This window comes from Pezoporus flaviventris, unplaced genomic scaffold, assembly GCF_033815535.1.
Source record: "Pezoporus flaviventris isolate CSIRO_AGI_PZ_B2104156 unplaced genomic scaffold, CSIRO_AGI_Pfla_v1 ptg000001l, whole genome shotgun sequence".
NCBI lineage: Eukaryota > Metazoa > Chordata > Aves > Psittaciformes > Psittacidae > Pezoporus > Pezoporus flaviventris.
The window spans coordinates 22,100,242-22,119,016 of NW_026892549.1; the positions used below are offsets into that span (position 1 = coordinate 22,100,242).

At 43.5% G+C, this 18,775-nt stretch overlaps 1 protein-coding gene across 2 annotated transcripts in view; it reads right to left on the reverse strand.

Moving 5' to 3' along the window:
• Window positions 1-1,371: 1,371 nt before the first annotated feature.
• The window catches only part of COL13A1 (collagen type XIII alpha 1 chain), a 129,425-nt gene continuing 112,021 nt past the window's right edge, over window positions 1,372-18,775 (reverse strand). The window contains exons 41-49 of one of the 2 annotated variants that reach the window (XM_061447692.1): window positions 18,645-18,725; window positions 16,985-17,020; window positions 14,427-14,480; window positions 13,594-13,647; window positions 12,698-12,733; window positions 8,524-8,610; window positions 7,497-7,574; window positions 4,618-4,656; window positions 1,372-3,746 (exon numbers count right to left, since the gene is read on the reverse strand). In XM_061447692.1, the coding sequence (XP_061303676.1) occupies window positions 3,744-3,746; window positions 4,618-4,656; window positions 7,497-7,574; window positions 8,524-8,610; window positions 12,698-12,733; window positions 13,594-13,647; window positions 14,427-14,480; window positions 16,985-17,020; window positions 18,645-18,725 (468 nt within the window). In that variant the 3' untranslated portion in view covers window positions 1,372-3,743. The other variant, XM_061447699.1, reaches the window with a different exon arrangement.

Here is an 18,775-nt window from a genome sequence, read left to right on the forward strand (position 1 = left end):
ATAATCATCAGTTACAGCAACCTAGTTACAGGTTTTGGTAGAGATGGATCCTGAAACTGAGCTGGCACATTCAGGGTGGTGCAAGCCCAGCTTTTACCTTTCAGGTTCTTCTTGAAATGCAAATTGCTCATGTTTGGAAAGAGCAGCTGATCAGTGAAATTTCACTAATTCACAACCTCTGGTTCATCACCAGTGGCCAATGAGATTATATTGGTATCAGGGGCTGTAGGAACAGCCATCTGAAATGGTTATCTAATACAGTGAAAAAAACATGTTGTGATCTGCAGCAGCCACAGGGAATGTTTGTCACCATTTTCTGACCCTTATGATAGGTGAGCAGGTATCTTACATACAGTTTTTCCCCAGCAGTAGATCAGTTATCTTTCACCTTCTAAACAAATGCTGCAGATAATCTCAGGTCCTTTCCCTTTCCCTCTGCATATGCTGCCTGAAGTGCTGTGTCCTCTTGGTAGTCAGCTGTGTGAGACACTCACAACTTGATGCCCAACAGAGGCAAAACTTAGAGAGGCACTGTGGGACTGGTGAAATACCCGTACACACTAGGTAGCACCTATCAGCATTTAGTGTCAGAGGCTGAATTCATAGAAGCATTTTGGTGTACAACTCCCACTTAGATACCTGCTTCCTAAAGAAGCCAGTGTGAATCAGCTACCTCAGCGCCCTTGAGAATTAGCTCCAAGAGCCGAGTTTTCTTTACAGCTGGAGCCTAACAATTCCTTTTGCCAAGATGGAAAAGGAGCTGCTGGTTTTCAAAGGAAAGTAAAAATGAAACAGTTTTTCAAGTTGGCAGACTCTCCTCCAAACTATCATATTCAGAAAGGTCTAAAAATGCTTTTTGCTGAATTATGTTCGGCTTTTTCAGGGTGTGCTAAAGGAAGCATTAAACAAGTCTCAGAAGGTCATGGATTCTGCTGCCCACATAAAGCATCTTTAGAGTCCAGCAGCTAATTTGAAACCAGCCAATGATATGGACAGAATGATCCAAGATAATGAAGAAGAAAAAAGACATGAGGATAACAGCATGTGTTGACGCTCTGTGCATGTCTGCATTTGCTGACAGAAAGTAGGTAAGTGCTATAGAAGCTGTGGCACCAAAGCCTCTTGTGGCTTGTAAGTCAGGATCATCTCCACTGGTAACAGAAGAGTTACACTGGGGCAAAGCTGGAAGCACAGAAAAATCAAACTTATTTTGCTCAACCTATCCCTCCTTCCCTGCCTCTTTGCTGGCACAACTCAGGTACTTTCAGGAGTTCTGGCAATTGCATTTCAAGGTCCCCTGTGCCTCAGGTAAAAGCTTTCTCACCAATATATCAGCCAAAAACCAGCCCAAGAAATAAACCAGATACAATATCATCTTAAGACTCCTTTACCTTTCAGTAGCAGTATCAAGACAACATAACAGATGTACAGTCTGTTTGCTTTTAGCTCAGGCAAACCCAAGCAAAGGCAATCCCATGCAATGCAATCACAAGTAAGTTACAAACCAAAAATACACTACCAACATCAAAGGGAACAGGAAATACTGACAGGTTCTGTGAGGGAGCTGTAAGTTTTTGAGGATTAAAGAGCGCCAGCATTTTAAGAAGGAGCTAAAACATCCAAACCACCTACCTTGTGGGCTGAGCGCTACAAGACTGGGGTAGAAATTCACTGCTGCTACTACCATAACCTTCCAAAACAAGGCACCACTAGGATGCCTGTTTGGGTCTTTAGTAACTGTTTTGTAGTTAACAGGTGTGCAATTAAAACACCACACTTGTGTGGCATTCATTTAAAGAAGTGCTGTTCCAATTAGCTTCACAGCTGCAAAGACTTATAACAGGGAGCTGGGTCTTACATTAATGAGATACATTACTGAAAAACCAAACAAGAATCCCTCATGGCTCTGCAGTTCTTTTTCTTTCTGTGCCATTTCAGCTTCTCCAATCATCTCATGAGAACATCATGCATGGAAAAGTTTCATCCAAAGGACAATGTTGGCATGAGAAGAAATGGTTGTGAATACCATGAATTAGTTTAGGTTGAAAGTTGCAAAGAGTTTCCAAACTGAGAGCAATCTGAGTCAGGAATAGCCTGTGGGAAGGGGAGGCTAGAGACACAGCATGGTAGAAACCTCGCTGTTGTTTAGATAAAGTGCAATGGCTTTCTGAAAGGGCAAAATGACAAATGGATTGCAACAGTCAGGGGCCGGGCTCGTTTCCACGGGCAGTCCCCGCAGGCCGTTGTGCACAAGGGAAGCACATCTCTCCCTCTGTCATACTCTGGTGGTGCTAAAAGGTTGCGTGGAATCAGTTGGAAAAAAGTAACAGTTTATAAACAGATGAATAGCAGAGTGCAGGACGTGGTTGTGGTGGTGACCACCTCAGCTGACACAGCTGCAGCCAGGGGAAGCTGTTGTGAGCACAGCCTGTGATCCGTATGTACAGCGCTGCAGGAACTCTGGTGGTAAAAGCTATACAGTGATGCTGTGGGAGAGGGTGCTTAGCTCCTTTTATAGTGGCCGTGTTAAGAGCAGGACCTTAGTGTCTCAGTCTAACTAATGAATTACTGCTTGTGGGTAACTGATCTCTGCAGAGATCTTTAAATACTGACACTTCTCTCTATCACCCAGAAACTTCTGGGTTGCAAACTGTCTTTCCCCCTTACTTGAAGGGTCAAGGAAAGGGGACATGTTTCAGGGAACAGATTTAGCCTTCCACTCCTTTGCTCATTTTCTAAGAAAAGTATATTGTGATGTTCACTTTGGTCTAATAGTATAAATTTTCTTGATGAGTAGTTCAGACTTGAGGCATTAACAAAGGGAGGTCAGGAGGGATAATTAAGATGCACAGATGCAAATTATTACTGACACTGCAAATCTGCATGCGACCTTTGGTCAACATTTTTAAAAAGCCATGTGGACTGATTTCTGCAATAAACACCCATTAGGATATCACTGGGGTATTCTGCCATAGGCGTTAATGCAGCTACTTGCAAGCCTGCAATTTAGAAAGATTTTAGAATTTCTTGCTGACCAGGGCTCATTGTCCTGAGAGTTATTCCTGCCCACGGGAAGCGCTCCATTTTAGCCAGAGACAAGAGACTAGGAGATTCTCTTTGTACAGGGTAACTCCACAGCTCCTGGAGAAGGTGTTACCATTCCCGCATGCCCAAGGAGCAGCCTCTTGAGGAGCTGGCAGGGGGCTGTGCTTGATGCTCTGAATCTGATCGAGAAACAGTCCTTGTTTGATAGTTATTAATCATGGAATCTCTACATTCCCAGTGTACAGTGGCTACTGGGAGGTTTTCAGCAACGCCTTAATTTAGTCACAACTAAATTGTTACTTTTTCGCTTTAATAAAAAATACATAAGATTTTGAAATATTCATGAATGATTCCAGCTTGGAAAATGAAAATGACCTTTAAATCTATACAGGGCAGTTCCTTCGGGCACTTTTAATGCAATAATTTATTAAGTTCCTATATTCATCATGTGTGCACAAATATCATGTAAATATTACAGCTGTACTCCATGACAAAACAAGCATAAAGCAGACATAGAATTATACAGAGAACTGACAAATGGGGAAGAAGGGAGATCTAGTATTTTCTGTACAAAAAATATGTGGCTTTTTGATAATTTGTAAAAATGCATAACTTTCGGCATGTCAGAGAAGAACACTGTATAAAAATAAATATTCTATGTACAGTAACACACACAGGCCAGTCCAGGGTTAGAATCATCACTGCAAAAGAAAATGTAAATGAGTGTTAGTGACAATTCACCAACAATTGTTAGTGACAGCTCAGCAGGGGGAAGGACTGCTTCATGGGATGGAAGGACAGTGTTAGGGAAGCTGGCTCTGGGGCTTCCAGGAGGAAAAGAAATGGTGCTGGATCTCAGCAGAGATCCTTTCCACTGCCCTGGGCAGTGGGGATGTGAAGTTCAATTCAGGATGACTGTCTACCTCCACTTCCTTCCTACCACTGTGGCTTCGCTTTGGGCATTAATGCACACAGCAGGTACTGAAGGTGGGCTAGACCCTGAGGAGTGGCACCTCAGAAGGGGACTCCTGAGGTAGATGAACCATGAGAAACAAAGGGAGAGTGGAGGGGACAGGTATTACACCCCCTCTCAGTGCTAGCCCAGAATCGAGCTAAGCAGCCCTAAGTCCTGTGCTACCAGGACACCCCTCAGCAGGAGCTCAGGGGAATCTGGTGCTGAAAGCCCCATGGGGGCTCTGCTGAAACAAGTGTGAACGTCTGTCCTGCTCCCACCAGCCTCCCGTGGCACCCAGGTTACCTAGGGTATGCCAGCTCCCAGCCTTTAGTAATAAGAGTTTACTAGGTGGAAACCAAATCTTTTTGCAAGTATTGGAGCACTTCAAGGCCAGGCAGCTTAAAGGCTACAAATACAATTCTCTCTTTTTAGTCCATAAAGCTAAACTGCAGTATACAAACAAGGAAAAGTTTTGCTTGTTGCTTTCAGGGGTGTGGTCCTGGAAGTCTCATGCATGCCTCCACACCTCTTTTGATCTTAGCCAGACTCGTTGCAAAACATCAGCAGGACCTGTAGCACTGCCAGGTCAGCCCAGTCACACCACTTCCAGGATTTACCTTATTCCAGCAGCCTTGAACTGGAAGGCCATCTTCCCCCTGCAAAAAAGATGGATGAAATAGCAGTTTAGGACACAGAAAATAGCACTAAGATTGAGGAAAGAAGGCATGGGTTAACTATTACAGCTGCAACAAACAGTCTGAAGCAGGGCTGGAGGAATAGCCTGAAAGATATTCCTCACCCTTCTGGAATGACCCAGACTTCTGGCTAACATAACCAGTGTAGCTTGAAGAGAGGGTTGGGGCTGAAGAGGGGGGTTGCCTGCGGGTGATGCAAGGACTTATATTCATAGGGTCTGTAGGCTCATTCTCATTCTTCACTGAGGAAGGTATTTTTCTAGGCTCCCCTGAAGGTAGGGGGGAACACAGGAGGTCCCATTCAGCTAGAAAAGTACTACAGGAAGTTGGCAGTGGAAAGCGCGAGATGGCTGCTCTGTGTCATCGGGCTTGACTCTGTAACGCTGAGGTTATAGTAAACAGGCAGCACTGACCTTGGGTCCCAGGGGGAGTCTGGAGAAAAATTCCATTTCTTTTCTGCCCTGTTAAAAGGTTTGCTTTATCACATGAGAGACTGCCCAGCTGCCCCCTCTTGCCTCTGAGAAGATCTTGCTCCAGTGAAATTAGGAAGGCAAGCAGCAGGGCAGACCAGGTGCTGGCTGAGGAGGTCTCAGCTGACTCCCTGAGAGGGGCTTTTGCCTCAGTCAGGTCAGTGAGGTTTCTGCAAAACTCCACTGGCACTTCTGCAACCCTGAAGTCTTGGACTACACATCCCAAAGTGGGGATGTGACTGTTTCATTTCAATGCTGAAGAGGGTTGCATACTTTAAAGGCTGTGGCTTCTAAAAGACTGAGACTGTTTTGCTGGGAAATGCTTTTGTGAATTACTGCCATTAATTTCATCTCAGCGAGGCCTAAATTGATGTGAGAAAAGGAGGAATTATGTCAGTGACACTTAGTCTCCTACTTTTGAGCAGGAGGGAGAGTCAGATGTAAGGAGATACACCTCTGACATGAGAAGCCCAAAAATTCTGTTCTGTGTGTCGGATTCGTGGGCTGTTTCTATTCCCCAGGAAAGCTCAGGAGCAGGGAGTGAACTTGTACAGCGCACAATGCAGGCACATTTCTTTATTGAAACGACTTAGTTGTCACTTCTTCAAGTACTATGTGAGAGATCTGAAGTGCATATCATGCCATTTGTGAAGCCGAGAGGGGAAAAAACACCAAACAGAAAAGCAAATGCATGGTACTGTTTCAAGAAAACTTGATAAACTATTTAAAGGAGATGCACTTTCAAGGGACTGATGAACTGACTGTTGCCATGATGCTACAATCATACTGCTTTTCAAATGCATTTTCTGGACTGTGCCCTCCTTGTGCTACTTCCTCCCCCACCCCCCCCCGCACTGTGGAAATACTGAATTACAGGTAAATTGTGGTGTTCCCATTGGTACTTTGGTGGTGGTGAGAATGACTGTGTAGTGCATTGCAGGAGGAGATGGGAAGTTAGGTGTATGAAGGATGGGAGGCCAGGGCGTTATATCTTAGGGATCAAAGGAAGACCAGGGTCACAAGGAAGTGTTTGTTGCAGGCGATTTTGCCAATAATGGAAATGCAACATGCTTATTAGTACCAAGTATCTCTTTCCACATATCTCAGATGTGTAAAGCATTAGGTCACGGCCTCCACAAGTTACACACGTGGATGTGTCAGCTGTATGCTAAGCTTTTAACTGTGTTGGATCTAAACCCATGCTTATTCACATTCCCAAGCTAACTTGCATGCCAGAACACTATATATATATATGTATATATAAAACAATGGCATCTCTATTTCACCAAATTTTTTTGTTGAGTCTCCACTAATAAAAAGAGGTATGAAAAGAAGTATACATTCTAATATAGCCATGTGGGGTGAATCCTAACTGAGAGCAGAGACATAAAGAGAAAGGTAGTCTACCAAAGAGACAACAGCACTCTCAAAAAGGATGGAATGCTGGAAGGAAGACTAATGCTAGATCTTCACAAAGGTCAAACAACAAAGACTTTTAATTTCAGGGGTAGTTTCCTCAGGAAACCAAGAAAACCTTCCCACCTGAATGGGGCTTTTTTCATCTGGGACATATTTTTCCAGCTAGTTGAACTAACTGCTATCCCATCCCTTGCAAATGGCATCAAACCCTTTTAAGTGAGCATAAAGCTTGGAACGGCCACCCTCAAGCAAACATAGTCATGCCAAACAAGGTCCTGAAGGGCATGAGAGTACAAGTTCCAATGTATTACGGGAACAGGCAATTCCAAATTCAAGTTTCTTGGATGCTATGGGACCACTTGGACTTCTGGGGAGAGTCACAAATAGGAATTATCTAGCAGAAATCAAGGGAGATATGTGTCCAGTTAATATGTTTAAGAGGATAACTTTTTTTTCAGTCATATTAACGCATAGGCTGATTGAGATAATACTGAGCAGTGTCAGGCTGTGCTAGCCATGTACAAGCATTCAAAAATAGAGTTAATGAAGGACATCAGCATGGCAGCTCCTTGCTAGAAAGCCAAGCCAGTGCAGAGGCAGTTCTTTGTATGTTAGTCTACTGAAAGATGCTGAAGCGAAGACAAAGAAAGAATTGAGGCAGTTGTAAATAAATTCACATTTCTGTTATGTTTTTCCTCATGCCACAAGGTAATGCTGACAGCAGCTGTGAATCATAGCACGAAGGGAAGGGGCTGTTTCTGACAACAGCAGCGTGATGCAGCTTGGGTGGGGATAGGTAAAGAAGGAATTGCCAGATGTTTCTATGGCATGCACCTGTTCAGAGGTATTAGAAAGTGACAACCAAGATACAAAAAGCAAACAGGCATGTAGGAAAGGGAAGGTACACCATACCAATGGGCATGGGGCATCCAGGCCGTCCAGCCCAGGTAACCCCGGCTCACCCTTCTCGCCTTTAAAACCTCGGAGACCCTGTTTATGAAATCAACCACTATCATTATTTCAGTTAATGCCAGTCACCTCCATGTCATGGGAGGAGAGGCCAAGTCCCCCACTGGGACTGTCACAGGGCACTCTGCTGCATACCCGTAACACAGATGGCCCATGTTTGCAGTTTTAGTTGTGTTTGTGTAGCCAGTAGTAGTGGATTCCTTATTGTTTTTTCTGTAATCTACAAGTCAGGAGATACTTCTCCGAGTTAAATCTGAGAGGATGGGAATGGTTTTTCACCTATTCTGAAATGATCCATTCTCCCTATCCTCACTAGGAAACCCAGCAGCTGGATTTCTAGATGCATGATTCACAAGTACTTCTAGGAGTTTTGGCAGTGTTTGCTGCAGCATTTGAGTTTAGATGGAAATGTATACATATTCTTATATTTATTAATTTGCCTAGATTTATAGACAATCTATTTTGACAGAAACATATCCCATTAAAAATAACTGATATTTATTTTCCCTCTGGGTAATGCAGCTCAAGTGCCCTGTATCACTCCCAGGCAACCACATCAGCTGGACGTTATTCCAAGGCAAGAAAAACAGCATTCAGGTTTTGCCATTACATAGACACGATGACATTAAACGTCTCCAGAGAAGAGCCAGCAAAGGAGACACAGGGCTCTATCCACAAAGGAGAAAGCCCTGGGCTCCCAGCACAGACATGGGACACCCCCATGTATTCCAAACCTTTGTGAGCTCTGGAAGAGGAAGGAATATAACTATGGTCACTCAACAGCCTGATTGCCCAGAGGATCAGTGGTTTCCCACTGAAGAAAGCAGCTTTGCCACAGATTACAGTGGGAACCAGGCTGGGCCTTATCTGAGTGTTGTACTTTTGCAAGACCATTATTTGTGTTATGATTTCCTTCTTTCTTCCCCATCAACAAATCTTAAAACAATACCTTTGATGAAACAGAACATACCAACGGACAGGGTGCATCTAATCCAGGTGCTCCTTGGTCTCCCTTATCCCCTTTAGACCCTCTAGAGCCTTTCTTGCCCCTCTCCCCCTGTAAATAATAGTTTGGTCCAAGAAAAAAAGAATACACAAAAGCTTTAGGATCATCCATTTCAAACAAATGTCAGTGATAGTTTAAAAAAAGATAAACATGTAGGAAACATTTTAAAGGAAGAGAAATCTCCCTTTGAGATGTTAAGTGAAAAACAACGTATGGATCTACTAATTGTTACTTAGCTGCATAAACACATTGGTCATTGCTAAAAGCCCACACTGATAGACCATAAGGGCTCTGCATCAAAGGGATTACAAGTGTGTCTGAACTTTAAGGCAGGCCTATAGTCAGCCAGGGGAGCACAACTCCTCCTCCATCAGTACCGTCATTATGACACTGCTTCTCTAGGCTGCCTATATGTTCAGCACAGTATACATTCAGAGAGAGGTACCTTCTGGGAACTGGCTGACCCTAGGCACACAGCCTGAGAAAAAGACTCCTGACCACCAGTGTGCCACCTCGTCTCAGTCTCCAGCTGGGTGGGAGGGTTCCTCCAATGCCACAGGGGCAATGCCTAGTGCCTCAGACAACAAGGCCTGCAGCAGACCCCAAGCAGGCTCTCCTACTGAAGTAAGAAGGCTCTGCTGCCATAGATGCCCTGTGTTGACTGTACTTTTCTTACTGCTCTGAATTGTCATTCGTAATGTAAACGAGCGTTTAGCAGCTTTCCCTTAAACTGTTTAATTAAACTCTTTGCCAGCAGGGGTTGCTAGCTCTTCCCTAAAAGCTGACATGGTTTGTTTTCTGTTTTGGGGGTGGGTTCTACGGGGGAGGGAAGGTTGGGAGTTTTAGTTTTAATTTTTTTTAAGATTTAAAATTACTTCTGTATCCCAGAGCAGCAAAGCTTTAACTTGAATGGGTGTGCTTGCCCGAGTCTTACAGTGGTTTGTGCGCTGGGGTGCATCAGCATTGCTAAATAAAAAAAAAGCCCGAGACTGCAGGAAGGAAGTACTCAGCCCTCCCAGTCTGCATCTGCACAGCCTGGTTGTCCTTTGGGATGCTCTGAGTAGTTGCTCCCCCAAAAACCTGCTAGACAAAGGACTGGTCCTCAGCAGTACAACCACATGGTAGCAACTGGTCCCTGGCCCTCTTGTTTGGCAGCACTGACATACCACCAGGAAGGTGCTATTCTTACAATGGTCTGATATCACAATTTCTCTGCAGGCTCCAGGTTGAGTTACACCAGAGCCAGGACAGGGAGGAAACAATTAAAGAATCACAGCCAAAGAAGAGATTTGCTCTCTTGTGGAGGGGCAGCGTTAAGGCAATGAAAGCCAGCCACAAAAGGGGCTGAGGGAATGCCCAGATGCCCTGTTGCCCCTCCTCACCAAAGGAGGATACCTCCCACCCGCAGCAGGTCAGCCAAGGCAGGGTGTTGTGCGGGTATTTGTCAGTTATACCTATACCAAATCTTTACGTATAACAGAAGAAATTCTTAAAGCTGCTGAGCATAAAATGGGAAGGAGCTGCAGCACAGGGAACTGAATTTAGGATCCTTGTGGGCAGGGTTAAAGGAATTAAGGGATAAAATCAGACAGCACAGGTTGCTTTTTCTTCTTCAAAAAAATAAAAGTGTTAAACCCAAAGCTGGCAAGAGAAATGGATGGGAGAGGAGAGGAAATGAGGAGAAGTCACCCAGAACCAAGCACTGGAACACAGAGGATAATCCAGGAAAATGTGGCATGGGTTGCTCTGCAGGAAGGAGGAAGGAACCGGAAGAATGGCAGAAGAGGAGGAAGGGATAAAGGGGACAAAGGTGGACCTGTAGGAGCGAGGAAGACGCACATACACACAAGAAAAAACACGGGCATTAAAATAACAGTGAAGATACCAGCTTGGTAGCACAAGTTCAGGGTTTACACTTTTTCAGCTGGGTTACTTGAAAGGCTATCTGCTCCCATTGCTACCTAGTGCCACGATACTGCCTCTGCCTGTCCTCAGGCACAGCTATGCTCATCTCTCACTGAACAAAGGGCAGCAGGAGCATTTCTGGGACTTGGAAAGAGCTGCTCTGCCTAAAGTAACAGAGAATTTTGGCAAACTATTTGGGAGCTTAACAAAGTGGATCCTCATTTTTAATGTCCTCAACACTGAAAATCTTTAAAGTGCTACGCATACTGCTGCTGTCAAAAAGAAAGGGAGGCATTTCAGATGAACACATCTCCCATTTCCAAAGAGGCCAGTGTTATACCCTAGCCCCCTACGGAACAAGTCAGTAGTGGCTGAACTGCCACCAGTTTTACCAGTATTTGGGAGAGACTGCTCCATGCTCTTGAGGAGGTTCTGATGCAGAAGCCATGTGTCCCACTGTAGGGGAGACCTGGAGCTCAGCTGGGGATACCAGACTGCAGAGCCAATCCTAGGGAACTGGCACTGTGTCCAGTTCTGCTAAATGGTACTTGTCAGATGTCTCTAATGACTTCAAAGGGATAGTGGTATGCTGACAAAACAGCTGTATAAAGGGGACTCAGCAAAACTGCTGTTTAACTCCTGTGACAAGCAGTGGCCTGTTCACAACTTTTGAAGAGGGGCAGGAGTGAGGGGAAGCTCCTGTACAAAGACTAAGTGGGAGAAGTGGTATTTTCTAGGCTCAACTGGCATAGATATTGCACTTGCCCATTTACAGTCTCAAGTTTCTCATATTTTTTTGTTTCAAAATATTTGTTGCAGTGAGGCGAAGTGCATGTGTGCTTCAAGGGGCCAGCAAAGCTTCCCACTCATGCTTTCCAAATCATCCTCTACAAGGAGATGCAGGTTCTCCAGTTTTTATTTGAGAGCTCAAATAAATCCTATCTACAGCTAATAAACAAGATACCCAGTTTAAAAACCAACTGAAAAAGTCTAAGAGTTCTGTTAAAGTTATGTTTTGCTTAGAAGCCACATGAACAAAACAAAATGCATCTTAGTGAAGAGGAAGTTAAGAAGCAAAGCCAGAAATGCAATGATTAAAATAGGGGAGAACTTCTGAGCTCCCATGAAACTTGGATCTTTCTCCCCTAGTTTAAGATGCCAATTGGCTACTGCTTTCCAAAATTTCCCATTCTGTGCAGAGTCAGGTCATAAATACATTGCAGATAAAGGACAGAGAACACCCATGATGTATCAAAAGCAAATTCATATAATGAAATCACCACACGGGCACATGCACTGTGAAACTTTACATTTTCAGATAGACTTAGGTGATACCAGATTCTTATGAAGAGAAGGTGCATTTATATGTATGACTATATGCATAAAGACATATACATGTGTGCTACATTGAACTGCTTGACATATTTATAAAATTGTAATCTTACAAAGACTCTAATCCAGAAGTCATTTATATTTCTAAATATAAATTATATTCAACTATAGCTTTAAATGTTTTTTATCAAAAAGATTCTGAGCCTTAACAGCTAAAAAGTTCCTTGGGAAAACCTGATGAAAAAGCTATGAGTTTCTCAATATGCACTTTTTAGAAGTGTGTATTTTTCTACAACACAGGTGGTATGACAGAAAAGCAGCCATTCATGTTACTGGTTTTGACCCAACTCTTCACAGGACAATGCCTGAGGAGACTTCTTATCTGATTCTTTAATGTAGACAAATTTAATGCATCCTTTCCAAATTTCCATCTTCCAAATTCTCTGGAGGATCATTTGCTAGAGAGCAACCTTCTTTTTCATGCTTCAGGAGGAATTTAAAAGTAACGCAGTAAGATTTAATGGCTTCACCTCAATTAATTCTCATGGGAATCCCTACACACATCAGTAAATAGATAAGCAGCATTTCCCAAAGTAAGCCATGTTGCCCTAGCTCTACTACACATGAAGTCCCATGCTTCAGTGAGAATAGAGCTATGACAACAATGAGCATGTTAGAAAACCCCTACCCTATAGCTTTCAGATAGATGTACTGCAATCTTCCAGGTGATTATACGAGCTATAGGTATCGCCTTCTAAAAACAAGTTTGTAAAGTTACTTATATGAAGGTTTAGCAGACAGAATTGCATGCTGGCTACCTGAGGCCGCTCAGGTGTTAACCAGTCTATTATTGCGTGAAGATGTTAGTAACTACATACAAAAAATTTGGCTGGTAACTTACCCGGATTCCTTTGTCCCCAGGTAGACCTTGTAAACCCTGAAATGCATTAACACAAAAAAAAATATTTACATTAACACAAAAAGAAGGATGTGTGACCAGGAGTTTGTTTTTTCCATTTGTACCAATTGCTCTATGGTAAAAAAAAAAAACACCACTTTTCCAGCAGACAATCTCCTCTTCTCCCCCATTAGACCATCCAGCTTGTAATACCATTACTACTACTACTACTGTATGGGTTCTTCAGATAAAACCCAAGTAGTTTAGATAATGCAGTTCTCTAAACTTTTTTTAAGTTTCTCTTGAAAGTTTTCACACGCAGCACTTTTAAAGCTGCATTAAGTGCTGTGTGTAAAAAGTTTCTCTTAAACTTTTTTCACTCCCTGAAAAAAACAGCAAACTTCCTTTTTTGTGTTAATCAATGAAGTAGCTCCAATTACACAAAACTAGAGCTCCAGCACTAGTCCCATTTTGCAAAAAGTAATTCCAGAGAGTGTAATTAATCTCATTGAAGGCAGCTTTTGTCACTGCAATGACAAGACGGGGCCCTCTGAGACAGGTAGAAGGCAGGCACCCAAGCTGTGCAAAGATAAACGGGGCAGATGTGTTCAAAAGCAGCATACATATCCTGGAAGTCCCATGCAGCTTCTTTTGGTAGTTCAAGAACCAAAGTGAATTAACAGTTTCTTCTGTTCAGCTTGATCTGCCTCATTCTGGATCATTGCTCAGAAGCTACTGGGCAATTTCTGTTGCTCCCATAGGGTACCCAGGCTTGTAGCTTTAGTTCTTTAACAACTAACCTAGCTGAAATTGCAAATTCTATATTGTATCTTAAGCTATCAACCACAGCAAGGAAATGGGCACTTTAGATAACAAATCCCTGGTACTCCATTACTCACGGGAAGCCCTGCTGGCCCCATTGGTCCTACAACTCCAGGATCTCCTTTACTACCCTGAAATGAAGACAAAAGAGTAGAAATTATTACATTCCTATTCAGTACCAACAGGCAGCATAGCAGTGGCTACAGCAGCACTATGGAAGAAATGCATTTCAAAGCACCTAAACACCCCACAAGAATGAGATACTCAAAAATCAAGGAGGCCCAGATGATGGTCTAATATGCACAAGGAATGAGCATTTCCAGCTCTAGAAAAACCTAGAGGTTCTCTATCCCAGAGACATGTGGTATCTTCAAAGAAATTACAGAGCCTATGCTCTGTAACTATCATAGAATAGTTAGGGTTGGAAAGGACCTTAAGATCATCTAGTTCCAACCCCCCTGCAATGGGCAGGGACACCTCCCACTAAACCATGTCACCCAAGGCTTCGTCCAGCCTGGCCTTGAACACTGCCAGGGATGGAGCATTCACAAGCTCCCTGGGCAACCCATTCCAGTGCCTCACCACCCTAACAGGAAAGAATTTCCTCCTTATATCCAATCTAAACCTCCCCGTTTAAGTTTTAACCAGTTACCCCTTGTCCTATCACTACAGTCCCTAATGAAGAGTCCCTCCCCAGCATCCTTATAGGCCCCCTTCAGATACTGGAAGGCTGCTATGAGGTCTCTGCGCAGCCTTCTCTTCTCCAGGCTGAACAGCTCCAACTTTCTCAGCCTGTCTTCATATGCGAGGTGCTCCAGTCCCCTGATCATCCTCGTGGCCCTCCTCTGGACCTGTTCCAACAGTTCCATGTCCTTTTTATGTTGAGGACACACTTCTGATGCAAACTCACCCTTTCTCCTTTTGGTCCTGCTGGTCCTGAAACCCCAATTGGTCCTGGAGTACCCTGTAGTTGTAGGAAGGAAAACACATCAGGACATTTTTATTTCAGGGCCTCGTTAAAGCCAGAAGACACTGCTGCTCTTTTAGGAAAAAGCACAGCTGGGAAGCAGTCTGGTGACAGAAGACATCTAGCACCACTACAGCTTTCAGTATTGGTGGTGATGGGTTTGAAACAGTTGTAACAGCCAATTTGAAGAACATGAGAACTGCTATGTTAAGATCACACCAGCACCATTTTACAGAGCTTTATTTTTAATTTTGAAGCTATCTCTTGACAACTGTTACAGCAGGCATTTCTACCAGTTCTACAGGAGGGATTTTTTTCTCTCTAGTTTGTATCAGACAAGGTTGAAAGCTGTAGCAGAATAAAGGACATTTAGACACATAATAAGCAATTTTCTTTTTCTTTATTTCCTTACCTTCTTTCCCCCCCTAGAGACAGTTGAGTTGAACAAAAGCGAAAGAATTTAGTTACTTGGTGGCAGGCAGCCAGTCAGTTATGCAAGTTGAAAGACACCATGCTGCAGAGCTGAATGCAGGTGCATATATATGCAGATGCATTGTATGAGGAGTATCGTTCAGTCCCAGTCCCTCTGTTCCCTTTTTGCCATTTATGTCGCTCCACCAGGCTCTCAATTGTGCTAATGGGAAAAGCTAGTCTTTTTGCTAACCCTTTGACACAGGGGCCACCTCCCACAAGCATACCAAACTTACTTCCTAGTGCTGCTGAGAATTGCTTTGGCTTTGGGAAATTAGCCCAGTCAAAGCTTATCTTTAATATGGGCGATATAGCAGTTAGGCAATAGTCCTGGATAAGAAAAAGATTCAGGCACTTTCAACTCTCTACAGACTCCTTAAACTTGTTGTGAAATACTCCCCATTGGAGGGTCTCTTACAACTCTCCCAGACTACATTCTGCAATCTAGATAAAGTATAGCTTTTAAACTTGCAGTGTGCAGTGCACCCACCTAGCTACATAGTATAGGTGTTTGCCTTCCTTACCCTACATCACATATTTTTAAACTGGCAAGAACTTTGTTAAACATTTCAGTATTGGTCTACAATTCCTTCAGAGACCCTTGGTAAAGGGATATTTCTGGGGTCAATTACCTGCCTTCTAGGAAGAGCAAAGGAGGAAGCTTCTGGGGAAGTCTTACAGCTTTAAAAGAGAAAGGTCTTGCATGTTTTAATGTAAGCTTGGAATCCTTAGTCACCAAAGTAACCCCTCCAATGAGAGCAAGATGACTCATGGATCAGGAGAGCTTTTCAGAAAAGTTAAGATCTGCAGAATAGAAGTAGCTCATGCAACCACACAACTTCAACGTAGTGAAGGAAGAGAAAAAAATCAGACCCTCCTTAGGTTCATGCACATCATTGAAATCTTAATTGCCTGCACATACCCATCATTTTAAGATCATTTAGTGCCACGAAATACATCAAGATCTCGCCTGCAAAAAAATGTGCAATTTCCCAAAACAAGTTGGTGTATAAACTGCCATTCGGATTCAGAAGTTAGAGCAGCTGAATTGTTTCCAGTTACGCTGAGGAGGAGAAATTGCTTTTTCTTTTTAAATAGCAAAATGGATTGTACATAGGTGATGCGTGACTTCCCAAGAGGGATTAAAAATATTTGGCTCCTTTTAACAGGTGTTATCCAAGAATATCAGAATGGTTTGCAGAACCAGGTTGGCATTACTTGTCTCAGAATGAGTTTGACAGACTGAGAAGCTTAGGCACAAGGAGTTTATTTCCTTCACATTTCAGAGTCAGTTAGTAACAAGTGGTGGAAATCCTGCATCTTCCTGCTCCACTGTTAGGTGTCACTACCCCACAGATGTCTGTACTAGATCAGAACACACTCCACCATGCACTCCCAGGTATGCGGGACTGAAGAAAGTATGGGCAGAGTTGCTGAAGTTGCACGGCATTCTGCTGCCAAGAGGTGAAGGGCTAGTCCTGCTTGCAGAAGGTCTTTTGGATGCAAATTCTCCTCGTGGCGAGATGCTTACCACGTTATGGGTAGATACCTGTAAGCATACATGCAACCCAGGGCAATGCAGCCTGAAGTGCTATGTGTGAAAACAATGCACAAAGCTTTTTGCTGACAGGACAAAACACAACAGTATTATTATGCCTCAGACAAAACTGAAGAGCTACTGTGTGAAAAGGTGGCAAGCAAGATTACCGTGGAGAAAGACAGAATAGAAACCCCCAACAATAAAGAGGACAGGAGAACAGAGCATCATGGAACCATGCAGATGTTTCATTCATCTTGTTATTGAGATAAAGTGGAACAAGTAGACTGATCCCAGAATCAAGGCAGACTCATAGCATCAAAAAAGACAAGTATATGACATCAGTTCTCAGTCTAAGTTTAGCCCCACCTCCCAAGCCTGCTTTGGAGAAAAGAAGGTTATTCCTGGTGTAAACGAGACTCTGGTGGAAGAGACGAGACAAATCATGATACTGGGGAGGAGGAACATAGGGTAATGGAGAAATGGAACTCACCGGTGGTCCAGGCCTGCCGTCTAAACCTGAAGCACCCTGAACAGATGGGGGAGGGTTAACAAAAACAAGGCAGGAGGAGAGGGGAGGAGGGTGAAGGGGAAATGAGAGGGGAGAGGTGAGTGAAGCAGTGACTTGAGACAAACATATGCTTGCAATAAACAAAAATTAAGATCTCAAGGACAGGTGATGGTACTTAACAAGCAAACCAACAAAAACATAAAAACACTGAATACATATAATGTTGACCTGGAGCTTGCAACCTGTAACCTACTAACTTCAGATCCCCTTAAGAATGTATTTCTAAGAGGACACTTCTGAGCCAGTCTTGGCCCCTCCACAGCTCAGGAAAAGTTATGTAAAAAGCCAAGGGATCCTGGTTTCTCATGGGGCTCACTGCTGTAAGAGAACCAGGTAGTACATTCCCTGCCACACTGATAAACTTGTCAGGATAATTTCCGGGGCATCTTCTGTTCAGCATGTCAAAAGGAGCTCCTTCCTATATCCTGATACCACACAGGCTTGAGGGAATAACTGTTTACACAGAAAGTCTCCATTTGCATTTCTCAGGGAAAAATGGGAAATATGTTTTTACTTCTCACTCTTTCACAGAGGCACAATCCTTTGCATTCGAGCCTTCCAAAAGCACCCCTTTCTCCCCACTGGCTCTGCATGGAGCCACACAATATACTTGTGATAACCTCAGCTGAGTGCCTAGAGGTAGATGAGATGCATCCAGGCCCTAGAAGGTAACTGCTAAATAGCACAACTGAAAGAGGAAAACATTTTACAAACAAAGATATGCACATTTCAGCCAATGTCAGGGAAAAGGGATCTGGGTGATTGAACACAGGCTGACAAAGTCGCACAGTACACAAGATGCACTTTGTGGTGCTTATTTCCAGGCAGCACATTCAGGAAAGGGAGATGGTGTGCTCTGCCACCAGTGTTTTTTACGAGGAGAGAACTTGGGTGCTGGCAGAGCAACTGGGTGGGACTGAGTTACCACTAATTCATTATCAGCTGTTAGCTCAGACAGTGGGTGAAGAGGTTTTTAGCAGATGTGAGCTAAGAGCTTCAGAAAGTCTTCCAGTTTGTATCTAAAGTTGCTGTTCCTTGCTAAGCTAATCAGCGCACCAACACTAGTCTCATGTGACTGAGTTCACATAGAGCAGGGAACACAGCTTCCTTCTACTCTGTCGAAGAAAACATCAATTTCATTGCAGAAGTAATGGGAAAGTACTGGCTAGTGAAGAAGCTGGATGCATTCAGAGCCTCCAAGCTTCTGTACAAAGCTAAGCCCAGGTGGCAAATGGCAGGAAAGGTGTTTAATTTTCCATGTCTTTTTGACTTCTCTTTCTGGTCTTGCCCCATTGGCTTGAAGTGCAAAGAACCCACAGCAAATCTACTGCTGGTTTTTCCAGTTCCTGCCAGAAGCAGGAAGAATTAAAGTGATCACTGATCTATTTAACAGATTAAAAGATGAAGGTTCTGTGAAGAAATGGAGGCTTTAAATTTAAAAAGCAAAGGCACAGTTATTTATAGCTCAACTTTTTCTTTGACTTTACATATCAAATCGCTGTGTGCATCTCCTATTGAGGGATCTTTTTTCAGCTGATATGAGTTTGGCTTATAAAGTGCTGCTTGCTTCCTGGATACTTACGGGTAATCCCAGTGGCCCTCTGTCTCCTTTTTCACCCTGGGCACCCTTCTCTCCTTTCATTCCATCAATCCCTGCTTCCCCCTAAAGGAAGGATGGAGCAGAAAATAAACCCACCGTAACACCACTTATAT